Below are 21,023 nucleotides of genomic sequence, written 5' to 3'. Positions count from 1 at the left end.
TTTTTAGATTTTGAAATTAACCTACAACTTAAAAATATATTTGTAATTCCAAAATTGCTCTTAATTTGTTTTTAAATACTAAACCAATTTTGTTATTTATTTGCAAATGAAAAATATAAGATAAAATATCAAATAATATTTCCGCAAGTTACATAATTTTTAACACAAACAGGTGTAACTTTCACTTTTTTTTCAGTATTTTGATAAGTTGACTTCGACAGGTTTATCCTCCCCTGATATGTTTGCTTTGGTCGTCAACTGCGTTGGCTGGTTTTCTGTTAGCATTCTAGGTATCGTGTGTATGGAGTTAAGAAATCTTTCTGCGGTTCTGCTATACAAATTTTTATGAAAATTTTTATACCCATGGGTATAACAGAAGTTATAGCAGAAAATGGGCATCGTGTGGGGTGGGCTTAAGAGCCCGTCTACAATAGTCCGAACCTGTGCGTGGTCCGTGTCCTTATCCGAATGTGAGTGACGTCACATTGTCTCACCGAAAACTGCCCTGTCCACAATTGCGATGTCCGATGTGCGAATGTATTGATTTATAAAGTTGTCACCAGAGCGCAGTAAATGTGCCAAACCAAATGCTTTTGTTTATTGTTTCGATGCTTTGTAGTTTGAGATTGAACTTATGAAAGTTGTGGGAGTTCAATATTATATATTTATTCAGTAAGGCAAAGTGGCAAATGTAAATGCTAAAAAATATCACATTTCAAACGGGAACCGGAAATTCAAATAGGTATCGTGAGTGTTCTGTTCTTTTTCTGTGTCCGAAGTACACAGGTTTGGACAAAAAGTTCAAATTGACGAATGTCTTCGGACCAGGTAGGTTCGGACCTTCGCCCACTTGACGCATGACGTCAGAGGGTCACGTGGACCAATCAGCGACGAGTGTCCTTCGGACACAGTTTAGGACATTGCTATTGTAGACGGGCCTTAACGGTAGACAGCCTTGGAGCTTGGTCAGTTCTTCACCTACCGTCGGGGCTAGACGCGAGTGGTGTATCGTGGAGCCCGTCGACATCTTCCGCAATGGTCTTAGGCAGTGGTTCCCAAACGTTTTCAGCTGGCGACCCACCTTTCCTTATAGGAATACCTCCACTGTCTATCGGTCCATGGTGGAGTAAAAAACCTTATTTGTATCGTATCCCTTCCTTATGTATACATGTATAATTTACCATCAAATATTGCATATATAGGCCTATGCTTTTTTTTTAAAGATACCGATTTATTGATAAACAATTTGTGTTATGATTTGAAAATGATTGAAAAAATATAAGCACTTTGTAGCAAAAACAGTTATTTATTTAACAATAGATATGTGTTTGCACACAATTCGATTTGTTTCGATTTTTCTTATCTGTTCTGATGGTTTATTCGATGGTTTCTGATAGTTTTAGGATCGAGTCGCGACCCACCGTTTGGGAACCGCTGGTCTAAGGTAATCCAAGTCGCTTTCCATTGGCTCCTCAGCTCCCCCCACGGCTGGCTTAGAACCACCAGCCGCGTGACTAGTTCGTCTGTGCCCGCCCCAGGGACGCCGTTTGATACAGCCCAGTCGCAGGTTGCGGCGGGGAGCCTTCTTTTCACAGACGAGAGAGCCAACTCCCGATCGTGCATCTTCGGTGGTTTTTTTGGTTCATTGTAAAAGGTTAGGTTAGCTACATTATAAATACTTTCAAAAATTGTGGACGCTTGATTTGGTTAGGATAGCTACATATTAAAAAGTTATTTGCTAAGCAACCATAAAATGATTTCACAGTATTTTTAATGTAGCTATACTTACCTAATATAACCAACCATCCACAATGTTTTAAAGTATTTATAATGTAGCTAACCTATCATAATCGACCGCAAAATTTAATGCCACACCGGTTTATACAATGAGAACGAAAAAAAAAAAAAGCGATCATGAACTTCGGGTGTGGCTCTCTCGTCTGTGAAAAAAAGGCTTCCCGGTTGCAACCCAGGCCTCGAGAAACGGATTATCGTATCGACGTAAGACATTTGCAGTTCAGCCCACCCAGGCGGCCATGTTGGTGATCAATGCAAGCCGCAGGTTCTTTTAATTTAATACGGCTCGAGGACTTTCGTGGCCCGCCATTGTAGCCCACGCCGCATTCGCTTAGTTTACTGCCCGCAGCGTTTTGGTATAGGCCTAATCCAGGTTTTACGTCTCGGTCACCCCACTAACCACGTGGTGATTCAAGGTTCCACGAGTTTTAGAGTTTGGGTTAAGAGCAGTTACCTCACGGGAATGACAGCCTCTACGCTTTAGTGTTTCGTAATTATTCTTCGTGAACAGCAACCAACGCCCTTCAGTGTTTACCATGTTTCATGTAGGCAGGGCTGGATTTAGGGGAGGGCAACCGGGGCGAAAGCCCCGGGGCCTCCACGAACGGAGGGCCCCCACAATATACACTTCGGGAAAAATATCTTACAAATTCCGACAAGTAAAAACTAGTAAACATCTTTTCCTTTGATATTCTTTTTTTGCTGTTTTACCTTTACCTACAGTGCTTTGTACATACCTACATGATTATATTATTGTTAAATATTAACAGAAATATTTACTAACACTAAAATTTAATTTCATATAATTCTTGTCTCCGATTATATTTATGTATGTTTTTTAAATACTAAGAGAATCTACTTGATTTCACAATAAATTATTTATTGGAAAACTCAACTGAAAAAAATTGTTCATTTTATTTGGAAAATAATTTGGGGCTCCACTCCTCTGTTGCCCTGAGGCCTCCAGACCTCTAAATCCGGCCCTGCATGTAGGCTACTGTCCGTTCAACACAGTAAGTCGACGGTGGCTGTCCTCATTGCATCCACGTGGTGAGAAATTAAGACCCAATGGCCCATAACGACGCACATTTATAAGAAAGATACATTCTAAACTATATATTTCATCAGAGTAGGTAAATATTTTAAGATCACTTTAGTGCAAGCTTAAAATACAGCCCATGAAAAATTAAAAATGGTAGACAGAAATAATCAAGTCATGAATGTATTGATTGTGATAAGTATTTATTTATGTCCCCAGTATAATTATGTGTATTTTGTTATTTAGGTACATTATCATGTTTTAAAAAATATATTACCTTTCAGGGAATGTTCGGGATAACTTTTATGTACTAAAAATGTCATAAGGGGTGATAGTACGAGACATAAATTCAGTGCATACGTTTACTAACTTAAGTCAGGTAATCATATGCAATACATATTTTAATAATTAAAACAATTAATTCACATTTCCCTTTTATGCAAAGTACTAATACTCTGCTACATTTAAACTGATTGAATGCTGCAATGCTACAAATTAATTACACTGTTGTTTTAAACTTTAACAGAAATGTCATGTGTCAAAGTTAAGTGCGTGCAGATACCCCCACCTTCCCCTACAAACAACTCTTAACCCCTTAAATTAAAGATTAAATAGTATTTTTATAAACCAAGGCAGGATCATAACACAGGACAAGTTATGTCCCCTAAAAACCATGTTTTACCAGAAGTCTACTGTCTTGTTTTTGACATGTACAAAACAAAAGTGTAAGCTACAACATACCACCCGTTCCTTTCGTAATATAATTCCTTTAACTTCAGATCAATGTCTCTGGAATTGAAATTTATTTATCAACTTGTATTTTTTTGTCTCAGTTATCTTCTGCCAAATTTTTTTTTCAATTTGACACATTCCAACTTCTCTACATCAGCCTACAGTTTGCAAAGTACTGCAACTGCCATTGAGTTACGACTTCAAACCAATTAAGAGCATTTTGATGTTACATGATAACAGCCACGTAAATACCTACGTTTAATAGCGCAAATAACTTTGTCAACACCAATTTTTATGCAATAAATATGCACGTCTACTTTAAAATACACGTCAAAAAGAGTTTTTATCAATATCAGCAAAATTCGTTACATTAGCATGCTACCCAAAGCTTTAAAAAAAAAAAAAAGTTCCCTATTCTCTGTACACACTTCATATTACCTATCAGTGAAGTGTTTCATCTGCGACCATAGTCCCCAATGCATGCCGCAACAAAAGAAAGAAGTTTAAGTCAAGTTACTTAGCACAAAGATGATGTATTAAGTATTACTTAAAAAAAAAAAACTTTCTTAAACAATCATTAAAATTAATAAGCAGACCTCAATTCAGCAAAACTCATTTATTGGAGATACTATTGGCAATTAACATCCTCTGCTCAATGTACATGAAAGCATCAGCAAAACAATTATTTACAGAATAAAGAACCTACATTAATAAAGGCTTTTTGTCCACTCCCAACTTAACAACTATAATGTTCACTTGTTAACCAATCTCACCACAATGGCACAATAATAAAGCCACTGTGCTACTAAAGTTTCACTGGACGGACAATAATACATACATTTCAAAATAACATGGAGAGGAATGGTACAAAAGAATAGGAAATACAAAATCACATTTTGCTGTAGTAGGCTACATAAAATCTCAATGATATAAGAAATTTAATTTATTCAAAATATTCTATATTTTTTGTAAGTAGACTCATGTTGAAGTCCACAATATATAAGATTAATTTCTATGATATATAAATAAGCAACAATACATTCAGTTTCTAAAAATCACTATTTATAACATAAAAACATTGAAGTCACTAAAATCTAACAAGTTTACGTATTTGGTTTGAGATACTGTTTCAAAAATTCAATGCACTCAAACTATCAAAACAGTCAGTTTACACTAGCAAACTACAGTGAAACCTTGTTTTTGCATTATCTGTATTCATGTTTTCCAGCTATTAAGACATTTTCTTAAGAACCCATTTACGTATCATTAAATATAATGCAATACTTTCCTTAATATCACATTGCAGATTTACGTTCTTCGCGCTATTCGCGTACCATGTACGACATAAAACTATATTATTTAAGCACAATATGATTACCCATCAAACACTGTGAAATGTTTTAGGCCAGCCATATTCTTTATACGATGTACAATTAGTCATTATTTCCCATGTACAAAGTTTTCCAATAAGATTTTTTCTAATGTTGAAATTTATATTTAACTAACAGAAATACAAATAAGTCTCATGTGTTTTTCTCTTTCAGAGACGTTTTAATTATCAGTTCTGTTGCCACTGTGTAGCGTGTATGAAAATGGCGCCCTAATTGTTTGGTTGAGTTAAAGCCTGTATAGAGTGAGCATGCATAGTTGAATATCAATATTAATAGCTCTCTAATTACAAACTGTGCATGCATTCTGTCTCATGATGAGTAAACTATAATTGATATTTGATAATTGATAATACATCACACTCTTTCATAGTTCGTATATATGTACTACGACGATGATAGTTATTGGTATGCTACATTAGTTCCGTCTCGCGTTTGGGTCACGGTTTTCGGTGTCAGTTTATTTGGAATTAATATTTTTGTTTCGTAATATTTACTTACCAGTAATGTGGCATCAACTGAACTTGAGATTCAACGCAAAATTAGAATATACGTTTGATGTGTAATTGTTTTTGGAAATGTTTTTTCAACACCACCTCAATTTTTTCAATAAGAAATTTAAACTTTTTGTTGGTTTTTATGTGATATATTTTGGGCATGGTTTGAGTATTGATGGTATATTCGTAGGCTAGTACGCATTAAAGTTTTCTTTAATGTAAAGTATTTGTTGTAGTACGCATTAAAGTTTCTTTAATTTAAAGTATTTGTTGCAGAAAGAATACATACAGTAAATGAGGTGTGTGTGTGTGTATATGTGTGAGTATATATATTAAATGAGTTTTAAAGTTTTCCTCAATTTACACTTTCCCAAACTTTACACTTTTCCCTTTGTTCCCTTGAAAAGTGTAAATAAGGGTTTTTTCTGTACATACCTTTGTAACAATGAATTAAGAAACACAATTCTACCAAAAGTATTCACCAATAATATAACATGTCTTTTAAAGACACTGCAGTCATAGAAAACAACATAGTTACATTATCTCACCAGTTTTCCACTGGCTGGATATCATATAACATCAAAGAAAACAAGTTTCTACTTTAAACACTCTAATTTATCACAGCTAGGATACACTGCCTCCACAATAACATTTATAAAATAGAAAAATAAACTTCCATTTAATGGAGTTACCCTGAATAAAACATACAAAAGTGAGATAATTTTCTGGCACAATCAACTATTTTAACATTTGTAATATGTGAATTTGTAGTGCTATTTTTGTAACAAGTTACAAAAACCACACGTAAAAACTATAGCTTATCTGCATCAATATAAATTTTTCACAACCAGTTTAATTTGTTGACTTGAACACAATTAGTATATGTGATGCAATGTTTGAATATCAGCCATTTTTGTAACATTCTTGCATGACAATTCTCTGCCACATGCTTGAATACAAACAAACAATATATCACACTTATTATAATCAGCCATTTTGTTTACATTCTTGCATGATGGTGCTCAGACAACATGCTTGAATACAAAATTAACAATATATCACGCTTATTTGAGCTTAAGTCTTTATACGTATATGCAATAACACCCGTTTTCGACTTAATCATTTCAGCTAGCTTTCCATGCCCAACCCTAAATATATTGGTGGTTTAACGACAATAAAACTCGATCTGTAGCTAGCTACAAAATAAAAAAATTTTCCTAAAAGTTTTTCACGCTGCATTTAATAACATGTCGTACTTGCAGGATCTTGCTCGCTGTTACGATACCGACGATTAGCACCTACATTCGACTAAAGACTCGTCATGGCAGGCGGACGGGCATACGCTTTCGGAATGAAGCCGTATTTGCGAGTCTTGGGAGCATAAGCCCACAGCCAACCATCCACCGTTTGATTGTTCAGATCTGCATAGATCCAGTCTCCACGACGAACTGAGAGATCATCCGGAGCTTGAGCCTGAACAAAAAAAAAAATTAATAAAGTTACCATGACTGTCAATACGAGCTAAGCATACATTCCCATCATGATTTCATTATAATTAAAATGCTTACTTTACTGAATTACACAAAATCTTTACAATAGTGTTACGAAATCTTTAAAATACTAGAACTGTATGATTTGTCATCTGCAATCCTGCATTACAATGGAGATACAAGAAGAAAGAGGAAGACCTTAAGGTGGCCACAAAAGAAAAGAAAACAGCCAACGAAAGAGAGCTTAGGGGATATGATGCAGACTGACAAGAATGATGGCAAAGAAATGGTGGGAGGATTGATGAGATGGCAACAGTTTAATAGGCTGGCCCAGTCACTGTCTGGAAAAAACTAAGGTTCACGGTAAAAGTACACAGCTGTGAGCTGAGACTTATAACTTCTCAAGACAAGCAACATGATACCAGCTATTTTCTACAGTATCTAGAACATTCGAAATGAACACTGTTTAGCAGTACGACAGTCATCACACAACCCATTCATATCAATATCATAACAAATGTAACTCTATGTGGAAATTGCTTGCTTCAATAACAATAACTTCCACATTTAATTACACACACACAAAATTAAAACAATATTTTTCTTCTTCACAGAAATGAAACATTAACATCTAAGCATACAAACCACTGTCAAATTATGCGCTCATAAAGATAAGACTAGCATTTGAACAGTGAATAATAAAAGTGCTTGGATATTTTTTTATATGATTAATAGGTAATTAACAGGATTTTCATGTAATAAAGAGATTAAAACTTTTTGAAACTATTAATATTGGGTTACTATTTGATGAACATTTAAGGGTCATAACAAAAGTAAAGCCATGAACATTGCACTTCCATTCTTATTAATTTCCAGATAAATTATGTAAATGTCTATGAGATTCAAACAATAAAATAATAGCCAGAATTTTGGATCTCCTGTTTATTTAGAAGTACTATGTTTGAATATACAAGCAAAGAGATGCATCTGTGGGTGCTGTCACAGGAGGAAGAGATGTAAAACTAGTCTGAGAAGGGGTACGCTGAGTGACACATGAATGGTGACACGCATAGGAGAGATGGCAATGTGAGCTACAAGAGAGAAGAGAGATATAAAACTAGGCTGAGAAGTAAGAGGTACGCTGAGTGATACATGAGTGATGACAGGCATAGGAGAGATGGCAATGTGAGCTACAAGAGAGAAGAGAGATATAAAACTAGGCTGAGAAGAGGTACGCTGAGTGATACATGAGTGGTGACAGGCATAGGAGAACTGGCAATGTGAGCTACACGAGAGATGAGAGATGTAAAACTGGGCTGAGAAGTAAGAGATACGCTGAGTGATACATGAGTGATGACAGGCATAGGAGAGCTGGCAATGTGAGCTACAAGAGAGATGAGAGATATAAAACTAGGCTGAGAAGTAAGAGGTACGCTGAGTGATACATGAGTGATGACAGGCATAGGTGAGATGGCAATGTGAATTACAAGAGAGAAGAGAGATGTAAAACTAGGCTGAGAAGAGGTACGCTGAGTGATACATGAGTGGTGACAGGCATAGGAGAGATGGCAATGTGAGCTACAAGAGAGAAGAGAGATATAAAACTAGGCTGAGAAGATGTACGCTGAGTGATACATGAGTGATGAAAGGCATAGGAGAGCTGGCAATGTGAGCTACAAGAGAGAAGAGATATAAAAATAGGCTGAGAAGGGGTACGCTGAGTGATACATGAGTGGTGACAGGCATAGATGAGATGGCAATGTGAGCTACACGAGATAAGAGGAGTAAGTGTGATATCTGTGAAGTAGGAGAAGGTAGGATGGTATGGAAGGGTGGAAATTCACATATTGAAAGAGGTTCCTTTTTTTTGGGGGGGGGGGGGGGGGGGGGGGAGACTGAAACTACTGAGAGTGGTTTTTGGATGCTGATACTCTAACTATAGTAACTTCTGGCCTTAGGTCTTGGTCTATGGAGTACTGGGTTTAAGACCAGGCCAGGCTGATATTCAATTCAGAAAACCGTTTTCTTACTTTTGAGAACACGCTTAGAGCTTTGCTGCAAATATTTATAAATTTATTTTTGAGATGCCATTAAATTCATCTTCAGGGAGCACAATCATTTTAGTTAGCCTTGAATTTATGTGAATGATTTAAGTCGAGCGAGCGATTGTTGTTGTATGTTTACTGGGTTTTTCTGTGTTTCAAGTTGGCTAATAAGCACAAATATATTTTGGAATTTGGTTGTACAAATATTAAATTAATCCAGAACATCTACAGCTAGCTACTGGAGTACAGACTGAGTTTTAATCTGAAATGCAACTAGCAGTCATTCCTCAGTGCTTGTGCATTGCCTGAGGTATCGATACCACGAAGCAGTAACTACTAAACGAGCTTGGCCTTGAGCAGGTTAACAGGTGTTGGCATTGTGACACTAATGCTAAATGTATGCACACAGAAAAAAAAACACTAAGTATACACAAAAACACGAATTAAACTTAAAATTTATATTCGTTCATAAAAATTAAAAAAAAAAAAAAATTCTATTAACACAGGACCGGAAAGAAAAATTTTTAATGTCTGAAATTTAGCTCTCAATAATTGTATAAATTAATTCTAAATAATAGTATGCGTAACTACTATCTTGTATTCATAAAGTTTCAAGACCTTTGCTGACATTTTGAGAAATAAAAACTTTTTCTAAGTTTTAATGCTCCCAAAAATTTAAGTTCTGTAAATAAAATTTATCTGCTCTTAAAACTTCAATGCAGAAAATAATTTAGCATACTGTGTGCTGTCAAAAATAAACATTAGTGCTATACACACGTGTGGAGTACATTTTTTTTTACCAACATCGGAGACGTTGCTAGGCAATGGGTACATGGGTGCATGGGAGCAGGGGAAGGTATGGTCAGCAGGTTGGCAGACCTGGCGTGCCAGCAACATGGCAGCACGCGTAAGTGCTGTAAGATAAACATCTGCCAAGGCAGTATGAAACTGGTCCGCTGATGGGTTCAGAGATGGGGGAAGGGGGAAACTGAACAAAAAATCTACACACCCTAAAAAATTACACATCAGAACGTAAACAAACCAAAGAAAATGTGTAACTGCTCCACAAAAAACCAGTGGGTTACAGGCATGATGTTATAACCAACACAACACAACACAACACAATCACAAAAAAAGTGAACATGAAATTAACCTGTTTCTAAGATAACACTAACTTCAAACTAGTACACAAATAGGCAGGACTGATGGTGGGACATGTGTGCATATGACCTGTAAATAGCAATTACATAATATCTACTAAAATGAAACACAACACATGTTGCATGAATAATTGGTAAGTGGAAGTATACAACTAATAATACACTGTTAGACTTGTAATTTCGTAATTGGAAAAACGTGTTGGCGAGCGGCCTGCAACATATTGAAGTGAAATTTCTTTACAGATGGCAAGGTGAGTCAGTTTTTATTCGATTCACGGATACTAATAATAAAATACTTAAAACAAAATGTAATGCTTTGACAGCTTTGAAGAACCCAAGACACCTGTAAGGACTGCAGAGGTGTGGGGAAAAAACAGAGCAGTCGAATCTGGCAAATATGTAACTGCAATGAAGAGCATACCTTGTAGTCATATAACATGACCAGTTCCGTCCCATGATAACGCAGATCGTCACTGGACGGCGTTGTCAGCAAGTGCGCAGTGGCTGCAGATGTTAAATTGTTTACATTTTGGTTGGTGTTCTGATTCAAATGACCTGTAACAACACGTACTATTAAAGCAGTCTGTTCATTATGTTATCATGTGAAATGGTAAACCCCAATACAAGCACCTAAGTATAAAAGGGTTAAATGTGGAACTAAAAAAAAAAAAAAACACATCGGACTACAATCACAAACTACTTATTAAGCTGCATTTTACACCAATGACTATGCACCTGGAAATAAAATATCAAATACGATACCATTCACTGTTTTGTCACTAAAATTAGTATGCCAAATCAAACCAATAAAAGCGAAATTTATCTTCGTCAAAATTATTCTACAATGCACTATATAAACCAAAGATTGTTTATAATAAGTCCTTAACAAAAGCATTATCTTAGCTTTCAATATGAACTAATATCGCATGTTTGAGAAACCAATGAGATGTACTTCATTTTGAACACTAAGATAAATTCTGTGAATCTAACTTTTCTTGAATATGACATATCTCAAAGGCAGTAGCAGTAGTACTTATTTCCCAACGTCATTTGCAAAGCAACACATGATGTTTGATTACAAACACTATCCAGCACAGTGGCGTTAGGATGTCAACCACTGGTACTTGAGATGTTACACCACACAAACTACACTACTTCGGACAGGGGTTATAGAAGTCTGACATCAACTGAACGTTACAGAAGCTTTACTGTTTACGTCCCAAGTACATTTTTTAATCCATGCACTCATTTTTTTCCATTTTCATGCTTGACACGTGAATGAGTACAGAAGTGCAACACAGAAAGCACACAATAGGAAACAAATGCAGAAGCAACACGTAGCACACACACACACACTCACCCTCTTCAGGTGAATGACGAAGCCTGCGGATGCATTAGCGTGCAACCCGCCAACGCCATGACCTGCAAGACAGGTGCATTGTTACGAGTCCATCGGAAATAGATTCACATAGGAAAATTGCTGACTAGCAAAACTGAAATGAATAAGGAACCTGGCACTGATTGTGTCGATACTCTTTCAATCTTCCTTCCAAGATAAACAAGTTATTAGGTGACTTCGAATCATAAATTATGTTAAATATGCTCCCCCTTTGTCACCTCCCACCCAGGACTATATCGCATAGAATAAAAACCGCCAAACAACAGCAAATAGACCAATCATTTGTAACTACAATTAAAGTAAATTCTTCAGATAAAATACTTCACGTAATACTTTAAAAACGTGCATTCCAAACAATAATGAAAAGAGTTTCATAGTCATGTTAATCTTCAAAAATCTACCAGGTCAAAACCTTCTTTAGTTTGAATTACATTATTCTGAAATCTGTCCACTTGAATAATTTGGGATGAGCTGTTAAATTAGTGTTTGTACTGTGCTGAAGTCTAACATAAATAATTTTTTAAATATTCCTAGTAATGCTATCCGAAAGGCTATCAGGAACATATTTATGATTGGAATAAAGGAATTCTCAACTTATTCATTGCATGTAAGCCTCCCCATGTTGTGTGAATTAGACTTGGGCAACAGCTCACACAATTTAAAATATTTAAATATGTACCTACAAGTTGAGAAAAGTTACATTTAGGCATTCCACATTATATTGCACAGTAGACGGGATTTGTCAAGCCACCAGGGTCAGGTTTCCATTCAGCGTATTGAATTCTGGTTTCAACTACTATAATGAGGAGCTTCCGAGGTATTTTATAAAATGAACTCTTGGTCAATCAAGCATTAATTATTTTTTAACTGTGCTTAACCATTTTGATGCAACAGAGCATCTTTCAAAATGGATTAGTAGCCAAACTAATCAGTAAAAAATAGTGTTGAAAGTTAATTAAACACACTTGTGATGCCCATGATGAGGATGAAAGGGTTCTTCTTCCAGGAATTCACCATCCTTCCAAGTCATGCCGTTCAATGTGTACGGTTTCGAAGTAGCGACACCAATCAACTAAGCCATGATTCGATGTAGAACAGTCATATGTTCAAAGTAGCACGCTTTTTCATCTACATGAATTTTTAATTTCAGTGTGTACACAATGGCATTTGTGCAACACTGAACAAAATGCAACAAATTAATAATATGACAAATCAAAAAACAATAGCTTACTCTTTCCTTAAAACTAATGCCTAGTTACCTGAGCCAAATTAAAACGATACAATGATATTTACTACACAGAAATACCTCTGATGGCCGTGTGTATTCAGCCAATGTTTATATTACGCTGTCCCGCAAGTCAGCAGCAGTTCTGGGAAGAAAGGACAGAAGTTCTCAGGGCAAGTAAACCTTGTGTCTACCATGCTGCGCTAGTAACATTTCATGTGTTGTGGTTGGCAGACATGCAATATGTTAACAGGTTAAATAATATGTCTTGTTAATAGAAAACTTAAATTTTAAACTCCTTTGATCTTATTGACATTAAAACAGAGCTTCTATACAATAATACAAATAATTTGAACCTCAGAAATGTTGTCGGTACCTACTCAGTAAGGAAATGTTATGAAACAATGCTGCTCTTTAAACTGTAGATTTCATTTTTATTTTAGGAAATTTATTTTCAAAATGTAATTCAAACATTTACATGAATGTACTTCAAATTTAGTCAGACATATAGTTAATGCTCTCAATTGATTTTAACAGAAGCATTGTCTTGACTGAAACAGTAAGTCAATGGTTGGAAAACAAATTATTCTGATTAAGATACACATAGAAAAAACACATTCGATAAGTGCTGTTTTGAATTATGGCATTACTTTGAACACCAGGTGTACCAACAGAATGCTTTCAATAATGACATAAAAACCTAACCTGGCATTGGGCTTTAAATCAATATCTTTTGATTTATTTTTAGTGAACATCTTACCATTTATAGTATATAAATAAAAGTTAAGTTAACTTGTTTTTGCCTTTCGTGAATCTGAATTGAAGGTCAAATATTTTAAGAATTTTCATTTTTATACTGAGAAACTATGGTGGACGAATAAATTTTTGGCTAGCATCATCCAAAAGGTTATTGGCTCCCAAGAATAATCAATATTATTTATTTCATAACATTTGCATACTTATAGTAAGATTGTTTGACCATTCACTATGTATGTATGTATGTATGTATGTATGTGTATATATATATACACACACATGTCTTTTGTGCACTGTCTTACGATTTGCTTTCAGAACTGTCAAAATCAGATGTTGACGACATTGAGATGGGCATTTCTTTACAAATGATACTGCGACAACGTTAAAAATATTAAAATTAAAGTATTTAATTTGATGCAGAATATACTAAGTACGATGCATTGATAATGAAATATCAAAGACTAACTGAGCTGAAAATCATACAAACTAAGCTATACGAAACTTTAAAACATAAAAAAAAAAGTACCAGCTACGTTCCCCATGACACGCAAGTCTGACAATTCTATTGGCCAACTGGACAACAAAATACTTCATTACATAGCTTGTACCCACAGGCTATCTCCATATCTGGTCTAGGTGCGTGCCCCATCTTGAAAAAATGACAATGATGTGGGCTGATTCCAAAGGTTTTATCTGTGCACTAGTCGACACCTTACCTAACTGTAGTCTCACAAGTTGCATAGTGACACGCTGCACTGTGCATCCGGATTGATGCATCGACCACTGCATGCGTGTGCATGTGTGCGAGCTGGCGACCACAGGTTGGCAACAGTGCACATGTGTCGGTGTGGTGGCCTTATTTAGAGCACATTTGTTTGCATTTTTAGTGTTTGCTTATGTGTAACTTAATACACCAATCCCCACTTAGCACAACTAATGCGTTTCTAAAAATGTACGTGTTATTAGGAATCATGTATTCTACATCATTAGTCTTCATAAATCGCAAGGCTAATTTACATAATGTGTTGCAAAATGTATAGGGAAATATTTTTTACGTAATATAAATGTGTAGAATAACGCTCAACGTTAAATGTGTTGCACCATTTATCTTTATAAGCCTACCATTTAATACTTTGCATGACAAATACGACACAGCATAATGGGAGATAGTTGTCAGTCAATTGGTTGGCTTGCCCACACGGGCGTGACCTTCAACTTATGTCGCGTACCTTTTCACAAACTTACCAAAATCATCCTTTACTGGCAGTGAAACCGATATTACTGTCAGGATATTTACATTTTAATTTTTCAAAAATTAAAGTGCTTATTCGCATATCCCTGCAAGGTTCACCCCAATCCTGTCAGGCCCGTGATTTTTTTTTCATTGCACCATTCATTCAACAACCTTTTTCATGTGAATCATCTGTTCATTTCTGTTCCGGTATCAAATGTCAAATATTCCCGCTAGTACAACCAACAGCACCAGACTTACATAAACGTTTGATAGAATCTTTATTTTGTATGAATATGCCCACAGTTGACGTGCTTAAAACTAAAGTGCGACCAACATAAGTGTGGCCTTCATGACATTCTGCTTGCTGTAATACTTCTGGTTTTGTCTCAAATACTTGGACATGATGTATTACGCTCTCACTTGGAAGCCATGATTCCACTATGATTCCAACTGCAGGTGCTTGCACACGTACAGTTACCGGCAGACGAATGTGCAAACGTTGCTTTGTGTTTGTGCATGCAAGTTCCCTGCCACTGGTTAGACCTAAGTTAACCATGGCCCAGTCTGTGGCCGGGCAACAACGGTATGGCACGGTGGCATACGTGTGGACGTAAAAACAGTTGGTCCTTTACACTCCATTGTCGCAACTGAACTGCCACAGCAATGTTTGTACAACAGCCGATAGCGTAGTCAGACCTGTGCGTGCATCTCTTCTCCTCCGTTATAGCTAACTGTATGCCACGGTACATCTGTTGTTGACCGAGTTGAAAAGGACTTTGTGGTGTCATGCCGAACTTTTTTTTTTGCCTGTTGTGATTTCATGCTAACTGAAATTTACAGATGTGCTATTCAAGACTAGGGCAGTCAAATTAACATCGCGGTAAGTGAATTCACGCAATTTGAAGACATGCCAAGTGAGAGATTGGTGCAATACAATATTAACTAATGATCTTTATTCATAACTTTTGAATGGAACTGTCAAAATTTATCAGAATAATTTTTTGTTACTTTTTATTTAATTTCTTATTTGTATATTGTTCGTAATCAAAGGGTTGACATTGCTTGCGTTTTATTGTTTGCCACCAGTTTTCCCCCTACAGTCGTCTTCCGGCTGCCAATAAGAGCAGATGAGCAGCTACTGCTTGACCTGTGCATCTTTGTCACTAGCCGACTGTGTAGCATGGTTTGGTCTTACATGAAGACCGTGATGAGCTAGTAGAAGCGTTTCCTATTGTCGCCAAGTTAACGAACAGTTGCAATGAAATTTACACGAGGGAGTCACTGTATTAAAAACGTGATCTTTCGCTGAGAGCGAGACAAGTTTTGGCATCAGGTTCACTCAATGTACCGTCGAGCCAGGCATTTTTGTCTGAGAAATCACATTAGTGCATAACATTTTGAACGTCAACTCTCCACATGAGACATGTATCAACAGTTGGTGTGTACCAGTACGCACTTGCCGAAGTGTGCAAGTGTGGGCAAAATTTTATCCAGATTTTAAGCTTACTCAGGACATATAACAAGTTCACTGTTTTGTAATTGCAAAGTGAAATCCTTAGCCAACAGATTTAAGCACTTATGCAGCATGTATGTAATCATACTCATGTACCAGTTACTTTTAATCCACAATCTCTGATACAAGTATTACTTATCCATGTATTTATTATTACGTATATCATAAACACAAAACAAGTAATTTTTATTTCTCAATAGTTCATAGCCATATAACTCAGTGCAAAACTACAAAAACAGCATATTGTGTAGTGGTTATAAAGAAATTACTAATTTATTCATTAAGTTTAAAAGGGCTTTTGGTAAACATGGAATAGTAATGAGCATGTTTAGAAGGAAATAGTGTACTATAAATTTCATATGATACAGAAAATGTTTCTTTGTTCATTTGAACATACCTTTTTTTTTTTTTTTTTTTTAAACAAAATTTTAATCCAGTAACTGAAATGTGGTCTATGATATAAGTTACTATACTACATAAGAAAAATTAACTTGATTTGTGAGCCTGCCCAAATAATTTTTGACACCGCTCAGCAATTAGTAACATGGTTTCTTGTGAACACATTTTGCTCAAAAGTGAACACAAACATAATCTTGTCATCAGGTAACTAAAATCAGCTTCAAACAAAATCCCAGGAAGCATAATTTTTTTGATTTCATAAATGTTATGTTTTAAAAATTATAGTGATTAATCAAATTCCATTTTTTAACATATTACCTATGAGTAGGGCCGTGCAATTTTCGCGATCACGAAAAAACGACGAAAAACGCAAAATATTCATGAAATCTGATTTTCCCACGAAATTTGCCTTGTTTTGACAATTCACGATAAAACACGCGAAATACGCAAAAAATATTTATTAACTCCTTTGTTCAACACAACAGAGACAGTGCCAACTTGTACCACCTTACTACGAAAATAATATGCAATACCTTTTATAACTGTAATCACGGCAAGAAATTTCAACAATCCTTAAAAATCTGACGTGAGTAGAATATTTAACTTGTATTCTCATAAATTAATGCGGTAAGGGATGTGGATTGGAATCCAAACTGTATTTTTTTTCCCCATAGCAACGTTACCAATTTATATATTTTTTCTAACCTCAGATAACTTGTCGTATATATAAAGCTGCCGGAAAAAAATTAAATAAAACCATCCGTCGAAACGATTGTGGTAATAAATTTTATTATTAACGAAGTCACGCGCCATCTTCTTTGTTGATACTGCAAATTAGACCAAAGAGTCACAGACTCTTTCTATGCATAGATGTGTCTATCCAGATGTAGAAAGCCGCTCACCCGAATTGTCCGAAGTTTTCCGATCGCAAGTAAAAAAGCACCATAATTAAAGGATTAAAATATTTTTATTTTACGGTCATTAAGTATTTTAAATAACGCCAACCTAACCTAAGATAACGTTTAACTTCGGAAGATTTCAGGTTGTGCTTGTGGTTTCTATTTGAACTGTAAGTTATCCATCCAATACAGCACAATGTTTTTAAAAGGCAATATCACCATGCAACACATTAGGTTCTGAAATTAAAAAAAATTTTTTTGGAAGTAATTAATTGTTGGTTAGTTCAACATGCCAAAATTTTTAACTCTGCATGAACGTGTAAAGGAATTTAAAAGTGATGGCTTTTTTATTTGCGATGAAGGAAGTAAAATTATGATGTGCAAGTATTGCGACAGTCGTGTGGAGTGGCTGCGAAAAGACTAGATTCTTGTAACTGCAGTCTGATACTTCAGGCCATCCATTTCAAGCATACTAGGGACATTGTTGTACATTTTAAATAAATTATCAATAAAAATGTACCTATATATGTATATGTATATATTTTTAAAATTTACTGCAAGGTATATGCATTAAGTGGCTTTAATATAAATACATTATATATTACTTGCTAAGTTTATTAGTTTTAATATGCTATTCTAAAGTTAATAAAGTGTATATATGCATATTTGTATAGGAAATTCAATGGAAAAATAATTTTAAAAAATAATAATATTATTTGTCTGTAATTTTTTTTGCTGATTTTTAACACCGCTTTTCAGTTTTTGTAACAAATTTTTATACAGCTTTTATCTGTTTATAATGACGAAATACCTCATTTTTATTCACCACTTTCAGGTGGCCCTACCTATGAGGTTATTTTTATATATGATTAGTATATGAAATTCAAGATAATCTTGATTTATCATATATTGGAGGTTGTCTTGTATTAGAAGTAAAATTACATTCAAGATGGTCTTTTTTTTTTTGCTGTTTTAAACGTAGGTATGCAAAATAAAGCAGCTACTATCTTCTAAAAGAGTGTGTTATTAGAAGAACATCATAGGCTCAGCGGTACAGGTCAAAGAGACTGTCCCGCCATTATGTATGTGGCCTTCAATTATCTGGCAGTTGAGCTATTTGCGAACTTTGTGAGCTATCGACCCACTGGTGGTCAACAAGACACCTGCTCAACAATAAATACGCGAAAATTTAATATCTTCATAACTTACAAGCACAATTTTTTTTTTCAGTATGTAGATGTTGTTTAGACCCTATTATACAGAAATTTCCATGATTCAATTTAAGTCCCCCAATTTATCATATTCACGTCGAAGTCATGACTTGAATGTAAGTGGAACACTGCCAATAAAAGCAGCCGAAGAGATAAGAAATTGTGCAGCCCTGTGAACAGCATTCCAGGATGCTATCACAGTCCTAACACTTACGTCCAGAGTCTGGGTTTAAAGTGACTAAATGATGTTATCTAGACAACAATGGAGTTGTTTCGAAAACGGCCAACGTGCATTAACTGCATGCCAGCTACCATTATTCTGTTTGGTTTTTAGATGGAACTATGTACTTTCATACAGCTTTCTTTCATCGAGTGATAAGGACATTCGGCAGCTAGCTCATTCAAACAGTTTAATTTAATCATTTTTCAAATCATCCACATGGCTTTATTTTATTAACAAAAACACAAATAAAACTTTGTTGCCATTTAGTTTTTTTTTGAGCTTAGCTGTTAGTGTGGTTACTTGCCAATGCTACTGAATGAACATGCTCACGCCACATGGTTATAAATAACTCAAATTGATTCTACTACTGCCAACCTATCATCTTAAATACAGACAAAAATATCTTAAATATTCTGTCCTTGTTATTCACTGCTTGGACATGTGGCTGGTAGCTGAGAAAATCGTGCTGTAATTTAACATAGCACTTTCTTCAAAGTTTTACTGTTCTTAGTGGTACATTGTCAAATTTGTGTCACAGCAACTAAAAAGAAAATGACTTTGCATAAAGATTAGATGTGGAGGTAAAACTGAAACAAGGTGAAACTGCATCGAAACTAGCTTTGAGCTTTAGAATAAGAATAACTGTGCGACATTTAAAAAAAGAATGAACATAAAGTACAGAGAAGTGTAAATCTTGGGACCATTAAATTCTATATTTGTTAGTTTGTTAAAAAGATAGAGAGGTGAGGGTCTTAAAATGTGAAATGGGTATAAAAGAAACCATGTCCACTCAATATTTATTATTTTAAGATAAGTTTGAGTGTGTGGATAACATTTTTTTTTTTTACAAATTTATGCAAGTTCAACAAGCAAATTTAATGAAAACTGACCCAAATCATAAGTGTGTGTATACATTAGGCCTAGGCCCACTCTTTGTTGCCTATTACATATTAATAAGTGGTCACCTTTTCTTTATTTAAAATATGTTTCTAATAGGTTTTCGGAAGACTCATTTTAACATAATTATCTACAACAGGAAAAACTAAATGTTTTAGAAATTGTTATGTAGCCATTAGGAGTACAAATTTTAATTTGCATAGTTGGGTTTCTGTAAAATTTTTTTTTGGAATTTATTAAATTATATATTGTGCAGTGTCTTTGTAACCTATTTTCCATGCATAATACAATATTACTTTCTGATTTTTATCCATTTTCTGGCGCAGCCAAGTAGGAGTGTCTCGTAGTCTCCGTGAGATTAAAGAAAAAGTAGAAGAAAAAAGAGTTATGTATAATTGATTAATCCCATTACTTCAGCGTGGAAATATACACATAACTTATGTTAGGTTTTTCTATTCTTCTAATTTACTCCTCTGGTTTGTTATTTGAAAAATCGTAAGAAACAGCAATCAGGGTGTCTGCAAATACCTGATGAACCTATTTCTGGACTTTTTCAGGATCCTTTCAGAAAAAAAAATTTTCTTGCAACTTTTTCATATCACAGGGTGAAATTTTATAAAGAGTGATTAATATTAAACATAGTACGAAATAAATCTACTATTAGCAGGAACGTGCCAATTTTTATGTTGGAAAGCTAAAACCTTTTCAGAGAAAATTGCCACAAGAATTAAGTGGACAGTCTTCCATCTTCGTAGTTAATGTATGATTCTGCTGTGCTTCACATCTCAACAAGCAGGGCATCAAACACTCTTGCACAATGACACATGGTGCTAGCTGGGAAATCACAGCGATGAATGTAAATACTTGATCAAATAATTTTTTTTTAAATGTGCACTACTTTCATAAAAACATAAAACTAGCACATTTCCATAAAAATTACACAGAATAAAACATTTTGGTTTATCAGAATGAGCTAATGCTGCTGGTCTTATGTCTTATGATTCTACAGTGAAAGGTCTTAATGAGGCATGTTCGGGGCAACTGCCTTCCCAGATTAGCCATTTTGCCGGATTATTGAACGTCGATATAGTTTTAGTGGGAATACCAAAGAAAAATTAT

General features: G+C 35.1%; 1 protein-coding gene across 3 annotated transcripts in view; it reads right to left on the bottom strand.

The window, feature by feature from the left end:
• Positions 1 to 4,169: 4,169 nt before the first annotated feature.
• The window catches only part of LOC134529102 (SH3 domain-containing protein Dlish), a 49,883-nt gene continuing 33,029 nt past the window's right edge, over positions 4,170 to 21,023 (bottom strand). For 2 of the 3 annotated variants that reach the window (XM_063362834.1, XM_063362835.1), the window contains exons 6-7: positions 10,570 to 10,703; positions 4,170 to 6,926 (exon numbers count right to left, since the gene is read on the bottom strand). In XM_063362834.1, coding sequence (XP_063218904.1) covers positions 6,762 to 6,926; positions 10,570 to 10,703 — 299 coding nt within the window. In that variant the 3' untranslated portion in view covers positions 4,170 to 6,761. Of the gene's footprint in view, positions 6,927 to 10,569; positions 10,704 to 11,508; positions 11,571 to 21,023 lie in introns of those variants that run through there. The other variant, XM_063362836.1, reaches the window with a different exon arrangement.

The sequence above is a fragment of the Bacillus rossius genome, chromosome 2 (assembly GCF_032445375.1).
Source record: "Bacillus rossius redtenbacheri isolate Brsri chromosome 2, Brsri_v3, whole genome shotgun sequence".
In the NCBI taxonomy this organism is placed as follows: Eukaryota; Metazoa; Arthropoda; class Insecta; order Phasmatodea; family Bacillidae; genus Bacillus; species Bacillus rossius.
The sequence above is the reverse complement of the archived record's forward strand: the minus strand, read 5'-3'. Positions and strand labels throughout refer to the sequence as shown.